The following is a 17821-nucleotide window of genomic DNA, read 5'->3' on the forward strand; positions in this document are numbered from 1 at the left end:
CAGCAATCCACATGGCAAAAGCAGACAATTTCCTTTTTAAGTGCGCAGTCCACAGCTTGCCAAGCCCTCTTCCCCAAAACACCACTGTATTTGATCTTGTCTATCTCAACCAGAGGCTGGAGGGTTGTGATGTTTCCCTTCTTAGAAATTAGGAAGCCAAGGCCTAGAGGAGGTTGGTGGACAGCAGAGTAGGGTGTTGATTGAACTGGACCTTCTGGCTGCCTCCAGTGGTTCTTCCCACTCCTGCGTAGTGCTCAGACACCTCCAGAAATGAGAACTCCCTGCCTGCGTAAACAGCCTCTTCCATACTTGCATCTCCTCTTAAGACAGCCTGGGACCTGGAACCCTTTGCTGCAATGCTTGCACCTGGACAAATTTCGCCTAGAGCAACAAGGTACAAAGAAACTATGAGGGACTAAAAATAACTGAGAGCATGCGCAGTTGGGGCAAATTATGGACACGCATGCATGCCCCGTCGCTTCAGTCATGCCAGACTCTTTGTGACCCCATGGACAGTGGCCTCTGTCCATGGGATTCTCCAGGCAAGAATACTGGAGTGGGTTTCTATGTCCTCCTCTAGGGCATCTTCCAGACCCAGGTATCAAATCCATGTCTCTCATGTCTCCGGCAGGCAGATTCTTTACTGCTGAGCCGCCAGGGAAGCCCAAATTATAGACAACAAAATACAAAAGGACCAAATGCCACTTCTGAAGAGCTGGAGCAAAAACAGGAAGTCAGAAGCAAACACAGGGTACCAAGCATGGCCCCTGTGCTCAACACCACAAACGGGTGGGCAGAACACATAAGCCACGCCCCTGGCCCCGCCCCTGGCCCCACCCCTGCCCACAGACCAGGCCAGGTATATTTCCCTTGGTGCCCAACAAGGTGCTCAGAGATAAGAGTGCTTTGTTTATGCACGTAGGAGCCAGAGCAAGACTGTCAGAGTTCAAACCGCAGGGCTGCCATTTGCTAGCTCTGTGTCTTTATCTAAGCTCTCCCATGGAAATAATATGATCTACTTTCTACGGTAAGGAGGGATTAACAATCTAATACACCTGAAGTGCTGAGAATGAACTAGTTCTCAATGTGGATGAGCCATTAATTAGGAGTGTGCATGGCCCATACCTAGGTGTCCCTGTTACCTCCTGGGGAGCGGGAAGGCTATCTTTTGTCCCCCTCTCCTTTTCTCCTGGCAGAGCACCCAGCACAATAAATAGCTATGATTGCTGAATGCCTGGAGTGAAATGAGCACTTTTATTAATATTAGTACAGATGCAGATTTCAATATTCTGTTTCAACCCAAGGCCAACATTTTTGTCCTTTTTATAAAGCGCACATGTAATATTTATCTTTTTTTTTTTTTTTTTACCATTGGCCTCTCTCACTCCCTGCTGTGCTTTGAAATAAATCTTTTAAACCTTTTTCACTGTCGGGCATTCGCATGCACTGCCCATTCCAACTGTACTTAATTGGAGCATTTCCCAAGAGTTTCTCCCCAGTGGAGCCAGATGGGTGGATGGACGTCCTTGCATGCCAGGAGATCAAGCTGGAGGAATTGCTACCTTCTAACAGCTGGGAAAGATTGAAGGCAAAAGGAGAAGGGGGTGCGGGGAATGAGAGGGTTGGATAGCATCACCGACTCAATGGATATGAATTTGAGCAAACTTCGGGAGATAGCGGAAAGCAGAGGAGCCTGGCGTGCTGCCGTCCATGGGGTAGCAGAGGATCGGACACGACTTAGCGACTGAACAATAACTATCTATAATCCAGTTGCTTTTCGTAGTCAGATCCCATTGGCTCTTTCTCAACTGCCTTCTTTTTACTCCAGAGCCTCCTCCATCTGACCATCAGCCTGCTTTCCTGAAGCCTGACTTTTGGATAGTTTGCCTCCCCACGGACCCCACTACCCATCCGTGTCCCTCTGTGTGTGTGAGAGAAGGGAGGACAGTCATCTTCAGGTTTCAATCCTTCTTTTATCACTAGCTGGCTGTGAGATGGGGATGGAGCATTAACCAGGGTCCTCTGTGGGCTTCTAGGGGAGAGGGATCAAGTCCCATCCCCAACACCAAGCTCCACAAATTTTGTGTATGTGGGCACTCTACAGAAGAAAGATCTGTCCTCTCCATCAGTTTTTAAAGGCCTCTAGAAACCAGAAACCATATAAGCACAGCCTTGGAGAAGTCGCTTCACCCCTGTGGGCCTCTGTTTCTTCATCTAAAAAGTGAAGGTAATGATAACGTTCTCTGATCTCATGAAAATGTTGTAAATGCAAAAATAGATCCAAACCAAAAACTGCTGGACAAACATAGCAGAGTACAGTGAAGTCACTCAGTCGTGTCCGACTCTGCAACCCCATGGACTGCAGCCCACCAGGCCCTCCATCCATGGGATTCTCCAGGCAAGAATACTGTAGTGGGTTGCCATTTCCTTCTCCAGGGGATCTTCCCAACCCAGGGATTGAACCAGGTCTCCCACATTGCAGGCAGACGCTTTAACCTCTGAGCCACCAGGGAAGCCCACGGACGAACATAGGGGGTGATTAATATTTCATCACAACATCTGTCAACTCAGAAGACACTTAGGTTATTTGGACTTTAAATTTTAGATTTATTTTGCACAAATTATAGTAAACTAAGGACTACATATAATTCTTAATTTTTTTTTCTTGGATGTGGACATTAGGGAAATTTAGATTAGAGGACATGGCACGGATAATAAGAAAATGGACAGAGAGCTCAGTAATGATGACAGCAGATAATACTGTGGACCAAATATAGATACAGACATAGATATAGATATCTACTTTAATCCCTACAAGAAGCCCATAGGGGAAGTTTATATCATTTCTTTTTACAGATGTCGATTCTGAGAATCGGAACAGTAAAAAGAACAGGTCGAGGTCAGACTGCAGAGCAGGGATGTGAAGGCAGGACTAGTTACTCCCAGCCCTTGTGCTGAACCATGGCGCTCTTGACCATGTCTTGTTTAATAAAACTAAAAGAATGGGGATCCTGTTGTTCACTTTACATTGTCTGTCTCCAGGCAAAATCATTTTGCCTTTTCTGGGCTCTGTAGAAATGCCTCTGATTCTTCAAGCTGTGCTTTGAATCTGGTTCAGCACCTCACCATTCAAAGGGTTAAGAAAAGCTACAGAAGACAACTGGCAAGCCCTATGTGGGCCTCATGCTTCCCTCCTGTAAAATGGGTATATTTCTGCTCCCTCGAAAGGCTGGAAGGAATGTTCCATTGGGTCTTGGTGCAGAGGCCCCATGCTGGGGTGACACGAGGGCTTATTCTGTGTTTGATGGGAAAGCTGATCAGTGAGGAAGAGAATAACAGAGGGAGGGCTGGGATAGAATGAACCACCAAGAAACCTGTGTTTGCAGCATCTCTGGGGTTGGGACCCCCTGAGAGGTGGCCATGGAGAGACACTGCACAGAGGTGAGCAGACCTGGGTCTTATCCTGCTCTGTCTTGGCTTTTTCAGGGTCTCTCTATTGATAACTGAAAAACTGTCACCAGCCATCTGGTTCTACAAGGATTAAGTCAGTAGCCACTGCAGTCACTGACCTTCAATACACCCTGAAAGGAGTTCAGGGCAGAAACCAAGAATAAGGTGATCTGTTCAAAACTGGCAGAACAGGCCTTCAGATAGTTAGATATTTTCAGAAGATTTTATGAGCCCAAAGTCTCACATATTCTCACATCTAGAAAGGCACTAAAATCATTAATGGTGACATCTGCTCCTTGTGACTTAGCAGCAAACCTTTGCTGACATGCATGCTTGACCGCATGCATCCCGCTTCACCAAAATCACATATATACTGACATTCCTCATATCTTTTTGGAGCAGTTTCTCAGAGCCAGCTAAGAGGTTGTCTCCCGGACTGCAGTCCTCATTTTGCCACAAATAAAACAACTCACAACTCTCATGGTGTGCTATTTTCTTCAGTCCACACTGTGATCTGTGTCCCCACTCAGGGCCACCCACAGCAGACAGATGGGAAGACAAAACAGGACAGGGTGTGCTAGAGCATGCACGCCCATATCCCTGACCCCTGTGAGGAGATGGGGGCCGCGTGGACCAGGCAAAGGGAGCCCTACCTTTCTCAGCTCCCTCCTGGTCGTGCTTCTCAAGTAGCAGGTAGTGCGGGCTCTTGGGCAGAAAGGGCAGGCTCACCAGCTGGACCAAGGCAGGGATGACAATCACTCCAAACAGATATGGCCAGGTGCTCTCCTGAAGGGAGAAAAGGGGGTTGGTGAATGATAAGGTCACTGTTTGAGGGGAGCTGGACCCCTGGGCCAGGCAGCTTCTGCTTTCTGCACAGGGTCCCCCTTACCAAGGATAAACCCCAGGAACAAAGACTAGGAAGGGACTGGACACTGGATTTGTTACGGAATCGTTGACTGAGACCGCCCACCTTGGCCATACTGCTCGTATGAGTTGTTTCACAACAGGAGGTCCCACAACTAAATGGGAAAATTCAGGAGGGGCCAAAAGAAGGGAAGAAATGCCAGTCCATGATAAGTCCTGCAACCTCCCAGAAGTCCTCCCTCTGGAATCATCTTGGCTGAGAGATACTTGCACCACCAGGAAGGACCCTGAGTCACATCAGATGTGGGCATGAGCAAGGTGGCTGGACAGAGACAACCCAGAAAGCTGACCTCACCCCCTCAAAGCATGAGACTGTGGTTTAGTTAGGGGGACCAATGACCGAAACCACCGTCCCTGGCCAGGCCTGATAGCAACCATTGCATGAGTTATCTTACACAAAGAGATTGTGGCAAGGAACACAGAGCTAACGAACTGCCACCAACCAGAATAATTCAGGAAAGGTCAAAAGAAGAGGAGACACCAGTCCATATATCCTGTCAACTTCCCAGAATCCTCCTTGCTGGAATCCATCTTGGCTGAGTGATGCCTGCACCTCCAGAAAGGACCCTGAGTCACAGTGATTGGCCAGACACAACCTGGAAATTAATCCCACCACCATAAAACCCAAGACCATGAGCCACGTGGCAGAGCAGTTCTCCTGGGTTCCCTTAACACTGCTGCTCTCCGCCCGGGTGTCCCTTCCCAATAAAGTCTTTTGCTTTCACAGCATGTGTGTCTCCTCAGAGAATTCACTTCTGTGTTAGACAAGAGCCCACTGTGGGGCCCTGGAAAGGCTCCCCCTTCCTGCAATAGGGTGACCCTGAGAAGGATGAGTTTGGGGAAGCCAAGAACTGGCTGACTGAGAGGCCCCGGGGACAGCAAAGCCAGCCTGAGGGGCTCTGGTCTTTCCAGGTTGTTGGCTGAGATCATTCTCATGGCTCCTCAAACCCCCTTCTCTTCACCTGGGGAATGGGGACAGCCGCGGCCACCTCTCAGGCAGTCGTGAGAGTGGGCTCAGATAAAGCTTTGCCTGTGGGCTCTGTGCTTTGCCAGCACCCAGTGGGTGTGCAGAAGAAGCGACTGCTCTGCTGGTGTTACCAGCCAGACACCTCTGAGGCCTGTGACCTCTGACTCATCTTGCCCTCATCACTGAAGATCAGCTGGAGCTTTTTCCCGAGTCCCCACAGAAGAGAGGGTGGTGGGGCCTCCAGACACATGCCACCCCTGAACCTACAGCATATACCATTCAAGAGGCAATTTGAGCCCCTTTGAGGGCTTCCCAGGTGGCGCTAGCGGTAAAGAACCTGCCTGTCAATGCAGGAGATGTGGGTTCAATCCCTGGGTCGGGAAGATCCCCTGGAGGAGGGCATGGCAAGCCACTCCAGTATTCTTGCTTGGAGAATCCCATGGACAGAGGAGCCTGATGGGCTACAGTCCACGGGGGTCACACAGAGTCGGACAGGACTGAAGCGACTTAGCACACAGGAGCAGCCATTCACCTATTATACAGCTTAAAGGCAGCACAGAGCCTTTATTATTATGCTGATTAAGGCAGCATTCTCCCTGATTGTTTTTTTTTAAACCCAGGTTTACAAATGAACTCTAACTGCATCTCTGAAAGAAGAGGTCAGAAGGAGGAGTTTTGAGGGGGACAAAGAGAGGAAAACAAAGTTCTCAACGTGGAATTCTTGAGCGTTTTCTTTCCTAAGAAAGTACAAGGAGACAGTCAAGGAGAAAAGGAGATGTGTCCAGACCTGGAAAGGCTTCGCACCTGGTGAAGCTTCAGCTGGCCTCAGGTCAGTCCTGCCAGGAGGAGTCCATCCTGAGGTGGAGACTGCAGTGCCCTTGTAATGGAGAACAGCCTGTTCTGACTCCATGTTGGATCTGCTTCTTTGACTTTAAGCCCTGCTTTTCGCTGCTTTTGTTATTACATGCATGCTAGGTGGCTTCAATTGTGTCCAACCCTTTGCAACCCCTTGGACTATAACCTGCCAGGCTCCTCTGTCTATGGGATTCTCCAGGCAAGAATACTGGAGTGGGGTGCTATTTCCTCCTCCAGGGGATCTTCCCAACTCAGGGATTGAACCTGCGTCTCTTGCATTGGCAGATGGTTTCTTTACCACTAGTGCCTCCTGGGAAGTGCTGTGTTGCTGTTCTATATGCTAGATGACAGGCCAATAAATTGGAGACAAAGTGTTGAGGCAAGGAATACAACTTCATTCAGAAGGCCAGCTGACATAGAAGATGGCAGACTAGTGTCTCCAAAAAGCCATCTTCTGGGGATCTGGATGCCAGCTTCTTTTACAGAGCAGCGTGGGAGTAGGAGGTGAGGAAATAAAGAAAAAAGGCCATTTGTCTTGCAAAATAGAAGGGAAAATGTGAATTTCTTCTTTTCTCTGGCCATTCACAGGTGGGCCAGGTCAGACTGTCTCCCTGTGAGCTGAAAAATCTACTTTGTTGTTGTTGTTCAGTCGACCAGTTGTTCAGTCGATCAGCTGCATCCCACTCTGCGACCCCATGGACTGCCGCATGCCAGGTTCCCTGGTCCTTCACTGTCTCCTGGCATTTGCTCAAATTCATGTCCATTGAATCAGTGATGCTCTCTAACCATGTCTTCCTCATTCTGGACACAGTAACAACTTATATTCACAAACTCCTCCGACTTCACCAGCCAGCACCCTCTTCCATCATCTGTGAGGGACCTGTCAGGCCAATGCCAGCTTTCAGTATTGGGGAGAGCTCTGTGAATGAGGCTGGGAGAGGAGCAGGAAGGTGGACGAGTGGTCACCAGTGAAACTGAGCAGGACCCCGGGGGCCTTCCTGGTGACCAGTCCCTCCATGTCCCCTGCTTCTTATCTGTAGCAAAAGCTTTGGTCTCCTGGGCCTCCCTGAGTTTCAAAGAGCAGGATCAAGGAGTTAATCATTAGAGAAACAGGGCAATGCAGAAACAAAAAAAGCCAGTCAAGCAAGAAAAAGTAATAGTCACTTAAACAGTTATCTAGCCACAGAGTGGCAGGGACCTTGCTTGCTCCCTGGGGGAAAGAGATGGCAACCCAATGCATGTCCTTGAGTTGTTTCTACAGAAACAAAGACCCCACCACATGGAAACTGCCGCCCACCAGCATGTAGACCCCCAGGCTGGTTGGAGTCAGCAAACTGACATCTAGATTCCTGAACCATCATCTTGTTGCCTCACCACCAACCAGTCAGGTGATAAAGATAACATTCCTTCTTGATCTTGGAAGGGGCCACGATGACGCTTAGATTTGGATTGCGTAACCTGTCAATTTACACACAGGAGTGGGATTCCAGAAATGCTGCATTGTAGATTCAAGGAAACGGAGGGTGTCCATCTCAGTTCAAAGGCTCCTGGTTGTCCTCAAAGCCAGGTTCAAGGGCCATGGAACAGCAGCAAAGCCATCCATGACCCGTCCTCCAGCCAAGCTCCCACATCTCCAGCATCCCCTGGCCCTGCACTTCCTCTGCAGTCATCATTCCCAATGATCCTCAGTGGATCATGCCTCTGCACATCTGTACTTGCTGTTCCTCCTCCAGGAGTACTTTCCAGCTCCCCTCTTTCTTCCACCCAATGGCAGCTCCAAGGATGCCACCCCTGGGAGGTGCCTCTCTAATTTGATGCTGTGGGAAAAGCCTATGGTCCTTGCCCCTCATGTTCTCCACCTGCCTTTTGTCTGGGGAAATTTTTTAGCCAAAGGGTAAGTTTAATCAGAGAAGTGAGAAAATGCAGAAACAGGAAAACCATCCAACAGACTAAATAATTATAGTTTAGTTATTTAGCAAGGTCAAGGACATTTAGTCCCTTTTCAAGGACTATAGATAATATTCTGAGCCATATCCTGTGAGCTGTCTTATAGTTATTAAAACCACCATCAGGTGGAAGAAGTTAATTACATGATGACCAGACTGTAGCCATGACGTAAGCCGCCACAATTTTGAGAACTGGCCTCTAAGAAATGAGAACAAACCAACGCTGGAACTGAAGATCAACTGTACTTAATCAAGGTGATGCAGGTCAGACCATCACTGACCAAGTTCAAGATGACTGTCAGAGCTGAGTGTGCTCTTTCTACATGGAGCCCCCTCCCTCCACTGTAAAACCTCTTGCCCAGCTCTGATTGTTGGTCGCGGTGGGGTGGGGTGCGGTGGGGTGGGGTGTGGAGTCAACCTCTGGACAGAAGTCTGCCCTCTCACCCAGCTGCCAGCATCCAAAATAAAGCAAACTTTCCTTTCCACCAAGCTTGCCTCTCTATAGCCTTTTGAGCAGCAAGCAGCTGGACACACCTTGGGCTGTGTCTGCCTAGGGCTTTCAGTATGACCTGCGTAGGGCTTCCCAGGAGGCACTAGAGATAAAGAATCCGCCTGCCAATGCAGGAGACATAAGAGATGTGGGTTCAATCCCTGTGTTGGGAAGATCCTCTGGAGGAGGGAATGGCAACCAACTCCAGTATTCTTGCCTGGAGAATCTCATGGACCACTAGGTGCTACAGAGAGTCAATCTCAGATGAGATTTTTAAAAAAAAATTATTTATTTTTAATTGGAGAATAATTGTTTTGCAATACTTTGTGGGCTTCATCACTCAGTTGTGTCTGACATTTTGAGACCACATGGTCCTGTAGGCTCCTAGGGTCCTCTGGTCATGGAATTCTCCAGGCAAGAATATTGGAGTGGGTTGCCATTTCTTTCTCCAGGGCATCTTTCTGACCCAGGGATCGAACCCGCGTCTCCTGTGTCTGCTGCATTGCTGGCAGATTCTTTACCCGCTGAGGGTTGGTTTCTGCCACACATCGACATGAACCAGCCATAGGTATACATATGCGCCCTCCCTCTTGAACCTTCTTTCCACCTCCCACCCCATCCCACCCCTCTAGGTTGATGAGTCTTTTTGATGCCAATTGGACCCTGATGTGTTCAGTAAAGCCCGAGGTCAGAGCCCTTCTTACACATGCTGATATCACTTGAGAGGAAAGAAAAATGGAAGTCTTGTCAGCAGAGATGATTTTTGCTTTCTCTCCGGTAAGGTGAGTGAGTCTTGCAAAAACGCGATTGTCTTCCTCTTTAGTCTACCGAGGCTTCCTTTTCAAAAATAGACTTCTAGTCTTATTTCCCGCAGGCTATAGATGACCTCAGGTATTTCCATAAATAAAACCCTCCTGGACCAGGATGAGACAGCTCGAACTTTTAAGTAGAGCTGGAATCACTGATCTTATCCCAAGTCAGGTTCTAATGTAAGGACAGTATATTGTGGTCCTCTGCCACCCCCCCACCCCCCGCCATCCCCGCCCAGTCAAGTGGAGCAAATAATACTCCTACCACCACCAGGACAGGGGTTGGAGGTGAGAAGGAGTGGAAGGAGATCTCTCTCACAAGGCTAGTTGAGGGGATAAAATGGGCTATTTTCCTTTGTAAGTCTTCCTATTTAAGATCTCATCCACTAGAATCAAGGCTAGCATTTAACCAGTTCTCCACGTGTCAAGCTCAGTGCTGGATACTTTAGAAATGTATCTGCAACGAAATTTAAAAACATACAGTTCATGGTGTTATTGAAACACAACCTTGGTTTTCATCTCCTGTGCGTGCATGCTAGGTCGCTTCAGTCATGTCTGACTCTGCGACTCTACGGACTATAGCCTGCCAGGCCCCTCTGTCCATAGGATTCTCCAGGCAAGAATACTGGAGTGGGTTGCCCTGCCCTTCTCCAGGAGATCTTCCTGACCCAGGGATTGAACCCACGTCTCTTAAATCTCTTGCACTGGTAGGCAGATTCTTTACCACTAGCACCACCTGGGAAGCCCTTTCATCTCCTACATTTGTTCAAAATGCAATCAGTGAGAGTGCCCTTCCCTTCCCCATCTCAGTGGTTTTAAATGGTCTTAAGGCCACAGTTTCAAAATCATAATGAAATCAACCTGATTGAATGACATATTTTCTACTCCCCAGTCCAAGCCTGCTTCGAGCTGGAGTCTGCAGTGAAAAGAGTTGGGGGTGGGGGATTGATGGTGGCTTCTCATTGTTCATCCTCCCCCTGCACTTCCCTGGCTTCTATTCAGTGTCTGACTTCTCTAAGATGAAACAGTGGTGAAGAACTGGGTCAGGTCTCTGGGGCTGGCAGATGTTTCTCATGGATATTCTTTCCTCGTGAGCATTTTCATGGGAATTCTGTAGAGTTCCATCCTTGGAACCAACCCCCCCACCCCCCCACTACAGTTTCCCTGACCTGGGAGTTTGCATCTCATTCTGTTCTGGAGAGTCCTCCCCTCTGTAGCCCCGAGGAACCCAAGGTCAAGGCTCCTGTGTATTCTGAAAGTTGTGCCCAGCACCCCAAGGGGATGAGTTGAGGCTGAAGCCCAGCCCTCTCTGACCTCCAAGCTGAGGGCCCTCGGGGCTGGTCTATTAACTATGCTTTTTATTTCCTATGTTTTATGATGATCTGATATCTTAGAGCCTTACTGATCCTGGAGATACTCCCCCTCCTAGGCTAGTTAATTTCTAGCAAATAACTTCCCTGGGATCATCCCTTTAACATACAAACCAACCAATCCAGAGCCTACATGGACCACTTCCTCTATCTAACTCTCACACACCAAGTCAATACACCCCCTCTCCTAAATTACCCCAGGGCCAGGTAGTAGGCAACTTGAGATAGCCCCTGTAGTCCTGGGGACACCTGTAACTATTCAGACTATGCCATCCTGAGCCTGCCTAAGCTTCCCTACCCAGACTCACCCATTCCTTCCGTGGAAGTCACAATAAAGGCTCTGGGCCATGCCCTGCCTGAAAGGTTGCTGTTGAATCATGCGAATACACCGGGATTCTTGGCCTCTGGAGAAGAATTCAATCTGGGGCCAGAGACGAGGCTTGATCGCTCAGAGCTTTTGTGTAATAAAGTTTTATTAAAGTATAAAGGAGATAGAGAAAGCTTCTGACATAGGCATCAGAAGGGGGTGGAAAGAGTACCTGCTTGCTAGTGTTAACAATGAAGTTATATAATCCAAAGAATATCTGGAGGTTGTAAAGACCTCATCAGACCTACTCCCATAATTTACATTTTAAGATAACACTGTCCTTAGGCAAGATACATCCTTGTAAAGACCAGGTCTATTCCCATAATTAACATTTTAAGATAACAGAAGGTTGAATCCAAAGACTGTCCTTAGGCAGGATACATTATTGTTATATAATCCTAAAGAATGTGGAGAAAGAAAAAAAGTTTGTCCTTTCTTCCTCCTTGAGAATTCTAGACCCCTCTCTCCTTGGGGACCCCTAGACTCCCTATCAATCTGTCTAGGAAATGACTCTCTCATGCCCTCCCTCCTTCTGCTCCTGACCAGCCCTGGAGCTTCCTCGTGTGGCCCTGCATGGGGTGGCGTGCCCCCTCCACTGGAGAACTATGAATCATAGACTCTTCTTTCACAGGAAGCATCTGTGTCTATTACCCTTTCATGACAGTGACATTAAAGTTGAATTCCAGGTACATTTTAGGGCATCTGGGTCACTCTCTCCCTAGGCATGGTACCACATCAGTTCTTGCTGCAGGGGACCACTTCTTTCTGGAATCCCTTGCCCCTTGCCTTCCAGGACACCCCTCTCCTAGTTCTCCTCCAGTTTCTTTGAGCCCCTCCCCAGGGCTTTGAGCCCAACACTCTTTTCTGTTCATCCCATGGCTTCCCTCAGGACAGTGGTTTTAGACATGGTTGCAGATTGGAATCACCTGTGGGATAATGAAAATGACTGATGTTCCTGGTCTCCCACAGGTGGAGATTTGGGGTTAATTGGCCTGCAGGTGTGGCTTGGGTACTGGGTTGTTCGAGCTGTCTGGGTGGCTCTGGAAGCAACCAATTGAGAGCCTAGCACCTCCCCTCCACCTGCTGTAGACAGTGGTGTGTGACCCAGAACTGAGGGGGTCATCCTCTACCTGCCAGGACTGTTGTTGGCTATGGGGCTACAGTTGGGTCCCTGCCCTCCCCTTAGACAAGCCCTGGAAGGATGCTTCCTCCACAAGACTACTCATCCATCCTTAGGAGCAAACTGCACCCAATGGCCGGAGAAGGCAATGGCAACCCACTCCCGTACTCTTGCCTGGAAAATCCCATGGGCGGAGGAGCCTGGTAGGCTGCGGTCCATGGGGTCTCGAAGAGTCAGACACAACTGAGTGACTTCACTTTCACTTTCATGTATTGGAGAAGGAAATGGCAACCCACTCCAGTGTTCTTGCCTGGAGAATCCCAGGGATGGGGGAATCTGGTGGGCTGCCGTCTATGGGGTCCCAGAGTTGGACACAACTGAAGCGACTTAGCAGCAACAGCAGCACCCAATGGCTAGCTGGTGCAGGGGCACCAAGGCCTTCCCTCCCCTCCTCTTCCCTCTCGGATGGGCCCTCCTAGGTCCAGAGCTCCCTGCAGGCTGAGACCTCTGTTGTGACTAAGGGCAGCTCACCCTCTCCTTGTACTGAGTCCTTCTTCCTTTATCACCTGGAGGTGTTGATCTGAGAACACTCCCCAGTCAACTTCCTGCTCAAAAATCCCCATCTCAGGGTCTCTTCCCTGGGGAACCCAACCTAAGACCCATGTATGGGGCCATGACCCCAGATCTCCACATCCAGCCCACACCTCTTACTGGGGGCTCCTCACACTCATTTCCAGTTGCCCAGTGGACAGCTCTGCTCATAACCCTTGAGTTCCATAAGCTGCACCACCTCCCAGCCCACCCACGCCTGTCCCTGGACCACAACTGGGGCCATCACCATCCATGCAGAAGTCCAGTTTGGAAACCTGATGCACCTCCATTCCTGCCTTTAACTCACAACCGTCCCACTGCCATCCGAACTGCTGCCTACCCTAAGACAGTTCTGTCGGCTGTTTCTGAAATCTCTGGGCATCTCCTCCCCTTCTTACTTGCTAGCATATGCCTTAGGGGAGGTTCTGACAGCGATTTTGCCTTGATTCTACCAACAGCATCTTAACTGTCCCCAAATCCCCCTGCTTCCCTTTGCATTCCCCTCACTGTCTCAGAGTGATCCTTCTAGAATGTGAATCTGATGTACTAAGCTACTTCTCTGAAACTTTCAGCAGCTCCCTACTGCCCTCGGGATCAAGTTAAAATCTCTTAGCCTGGAATACGAAGCCCTCTGCCTGATGCGAACCCATCCAGGATTCCAGCCTTGCCACTGGTAAGACCCCAGCCCTCTGCTTCTCTGTTCTGATCCTGCCAACCCATGGGCGTCTCTGAGTCTAACAAGCAGAGTTCAGGATGCTGTGCCTGTGCACGTGCTGCTTCCTCTCCCAGGGATGCCTGCTCTTATCTGCAGAATAGCTGTGTATCCCCCCAGCTTCAGCATTTCCTCCTCTGGATGACACCTCTTCCCAGTGCAGAATTCCATGAAAGCATTTGCTACCTGTGTAATGCGTATTTCTTTATGGGTGCATCACTCAGTCTAGACTGAGCGCCTCAGGGCCACCCCCTGCCGTGTTCTTTTATATTTCTTCCCAACACCCAGCACCTGGCAGGCATTCAGTAAATGCCTCCAGTCTGGATGCATGTTGGGTAAGAAGAATGGTACAGGTAAGCGGTGCTGCAGCTGAAGATGGAGACCCATGAAATGACACACATCCCTGCTTCTTAAGTAAGATATTGGGTTGGCCAAGAAGTTTCTTCAGGTCTTTACATAACATCTTATGGAAAAAGCTTTTTGGCCAACCTAATATCTATCTATCTATCTATGCCAAACTTTCCTATTCAAGGGCTAAAGTAGCATGGTATCCTATTCAAGGGCTAAAGTAGCATGAAGACCATTCTCCTATAAAGTACTGTTATAATTTCCAGTCTATAGAAGAGAAAACCGAAACCCAGCAAGGTCGAGTAGATCAAGCAAGCTCACATGAGAACCTAGGTGGGGGGGAGGCTGCAGAGTAGAATGGGAGCCTGACTCTTCCGATTTGTTCAGGGGGCTCTTTTGTGACATTATTGCTGATACCACGCATTTCTCTTTGAGAAGCAATAGCCATCATTTTCCCTCGTGGCAGCTGCAAGCTGAATAGCGAATTGATATGCAGATGACATTAGGCTGAGCCAGTCCTGCTCTTCTATAGAAAGTTCTGTACAGAACTCATCGGAGTTCACTCGAGCTCAATTCCAGTGGTTCATGCTGGTACTGAAACGGGCTCCACCAAGCCGAGGTGCAGCAGGCATGGGGGCAGCCACTCAGGGAGGGATAAACAGTCACTTTCCAAAGGGATGTTTTGTGAAATGAAAGGGTGATGATACTTATCACAAGCTGGGTCTCACCAGGGAACCAGCATCAGTCAATGAATGTCCACAGAACCCTTGACCTAGATGTCCCCACAAGCACCTTCCAGAGGAAACCCCGCAAACCGCAGCTCACAGAGCCCTGGAGCAGCGACCACGGGCCCGGCTGTGTCCGCCCCGCCTTCACCACCTTAGAATGGGTCAGCCTGTCACCATCTCCCCAACAGACCCTGCAGAAGTCAACACCACCCGACACCCCCAGGGTGCAATCCAGATGCTAAGATGCTCAGGTCATTGCAGCAAGTGTGCTGTTCTAGAATGGCTGTTCCCGGTACATATTCATGGTCTGACTTCAACAAGAGAGACCTCAAGCACACGACTGGATGATTACCCTTGTATTTCTCTGTCTTGGCAACAATAGTGAAATTACTCTCCCAGGGCATAACATTCACAACTCAGAAAGCTGTTCCAAGTATTAGACGTGAGTTAAGTGACCTGCTTGAGGTCATCTTTCAAGAAACACCATCTTCCTCTCCTTCCCTGAAACAGGTTTCTGCTTTTTAAAGGGTTCAAGTGTCTTCTGCCTTGCTTGGTTCTTGAGCAATCTGGAAGTAAGGTCAGCAGCTATTATTCCCATTTTATAGACAAGGAAATTGAGGCTGGAGAGGTGATGGGCTAAAAGTCCTGCTGCAAAATTTTCCATGAAATCAACCTTGTCCCTTTCTCATTTCAGAGAGAAATCTGTGCATTTTTTTAAAGTTTGTTGACCTGCAGAGTCCCTCCCTGAGCCAACTACAGTGATAGACTGGCGCTAAGCACGTGCGAATTTGTTGAGTGCTTCACAGAGTGACCCAGTTTCACCCTCACAATACCCCTGCTATATTCCCATTTGACAGATGAGAAAACCAAGGCACCAAGAAGTTATGCATTCATATGCAGGCATCTTATAAATGGTAGAGTGGCACACCCACCCCTAGCAGTAAGGTACCAAGCTCTGTGTTCTTAAGCCCTGGGCAGTCCAATATCCCTGCTTATACACTTACAGAAATCACCCTTCTCTTTTCTGAGGGCATTAAACCAGCATTCCTCTCTAAATGATGCTCCCTGAACTTGAAGCCCATTATTAATCCTCTTGTCAGCCTTCTGTGTTCAATCTGGATCATCCTGGTTTCTGGTCTCACTGTTCAGACCCACTCATACCTCTGCTTTGTCTGCCACCTCCTTCTACAATCAGATCATCTGAGATCAGATTAGTGTTCACCAAATGGAGCTCAAGAGATGAAGACAAAATGTGGTTTGTTCTAAGGCTCACAAAAGCCCAAGGATGCAACACGATTTGGACTTTTTCTATCAATGACCTGGATTCTGGGGACATGGAAGGTGTGGCTGTCAGTGGTCAGGAACCAGCCTGGTTAGCCAGGAGCTCTGTGACCTAGGGTCACAATCTTGGGCCTTTCACAGTCTCACTCAGCTTCAGTGTTAGGCCCAAGTTGAGATTCTGGTTCTTCTACTTACTAGCTCTGGGGCCTTGAGCGAATTCTGCATCCTCGAATTCTCTCTGGAATCACTCCAGGAGAGCAATTAACAGCTATTTTGCAAGGTTGCTATGAGGTTGACTAGGTGATATTCTAGCATGGGCCTGGTACATGATTGGGAGCCAAGAGCTGTTGCTTCCTTTTTCCCTGTGCTGTGGTTCTGAACCAACACAAGTGACCATCCTAATTGAAGGGTGGGCCTGAGGTTAGGGGATTCCCTTGTAGCTCAGAGGTAAAGAATTTGCTTGCAGTGCAGAAGACCCAGGTTCAATCCCTGGGTTGAGAAGATCCCCTGGAGAAGGGGACAGCTATCCACTCCAGTATTCTTGCCTGAAGAATTCCATGGATGGAGGAGCCTGGCGGGCTGCAGTCCATGAGGTCCCAAAAGGTTGCTGTTTGGCTTCCATGCTTGCTATTAACATATTTTGGGATTCCGTGGTAGCTTAGCTGGTAAAGAATCTTCCTGCAATGCAGGAGACCCCAGTTTGATTCCTGGGTTGGGAAGAGGATCCCCTAGAGAAGGGATAGGCTACCCTCTTCAGATTCTTGGGCTTCCCTGGTGGCTCAGCCAGTAAAGAATCCTCCTACAATGTGGGAGACCTGGGTTCGATCCCTGGGTTAGGAAGATCCCCTGGAGAAGGGGACACCTACCCATTCCAGTATTCTGGCCTGGAGAATTCCATGGACAGAGGAGCCTGGCAGGCTACAGTCCATGGGGTCACAAAGAGGCAGACACGACTGAGCAACTTTCAGTCACTTCACTCCGAGTTTAGATCTGCTGCTCTGAGCCTGCGACTTTGTGTCTGGGTCGAATGTATGAAACCCACCTCTCAGACCTGAGCGGGAAGTCTGGGAGTTGAAGACCAGCATACCCACAATCAGGGACTCCCATCTCATTTCCTCAGCCACTGTCCCTCCTCTTTGGATGCTCTCTCCCCCTTGGGGGTCTCTGTCAGCAATCTGGTGCCCCTCCCCGGACACGGACACCCCTGGTGGTTTTTGTGGAGCCCACTGACAAGCAAGCATGGCAGCCCTCCCTCCCGGGCACTGACTTCTTATCTGTAAGATGCTAGGCTGCACACTTCCTGGGTGCACACTTCTGTCCCTCCCACCTCCGAGCGCGCTCCATTCTCTGCCCGCTTTGGCACGGGCTGCATTTTCAAAGCAATGCTAATGTCTCATTTCCTTAACTTGTTCACATTGCCATGCATTCGATCTGTGAAAGTTTTCTGAAGGACAAGGCAGGTTTGAGGTCAGTAAGAGCAGGGGGAGAGCAGTAGGTGGGGTAGGGGGCTGGCATGGAGCCCTGGGCTGTGTTTTAGTTTTTCCCAGTGATCTCCATCATCAGCTTTCTCGTGGCCCCTCTTACCACACTGTGGGTGGGCGCCTCCCAGCCCCCAGGTACCCGCCGCATTCTCATGGGGAGGGCTTCCACTCGGTAACATCATTTTTCATCAAGAAGGGTGCTTTTTCAGAGCCTCACGTTTTCACCTTATCTTTGAAATATCTTAAATGTCAGGAGGAGACCGAAGTCAAAAGAAGCACAGAGATTTCAAAAGGAGGACCATTTTCTGGCGCCGTTTCTTGTCCTCAGCCACTCGGCATGTGGACATCCCTCCTTCCAGGCTGTGTGTGATTCAGGGAGCAG

At 49.1% G+C, this 17821-nt stretch overlaps 1 protein-coding gene across 3 annotated transcripts in view; it reads right to left on the reverse strand.

Annotated features, from left to right (window-relative positions):
- The window catches only part of SLC2A9 (solute carrier family 2 member 9), a 238583-nt gene that overhangs the window by 138500 nt on the left and 82262 nt on the right, over positions 1-17821 (reverse strand). For all 3 annotated transcript variants that reach the window (XM_005893200.3, XM_070372693.1, XM_070372694.1), the window contains exon 6: positions 4104-4236. In XM_005893200.3, coding sequence (XP_005893262.3) covers positions 4104-4236 — 133 coding nt within the window. The remainder of the gene's footprint in view (positions 1-4103; positions 4237-17821) is intronic.

The sequence above is a fragment of the Bos mutus genome, chromosome 6 (assembly GCF_027580195.1).
Source record: "Bos mutus isolate GX-2022 chromosome 6, NWIPB_WYAK_1.1, whole genome shotgun sequence".
Taxonomy (NCBI): Eukaryota; Metazoa; Chordata; class Mammalia; order Artiodactyla; family Bovidae; genus Bos; species Bos mutus.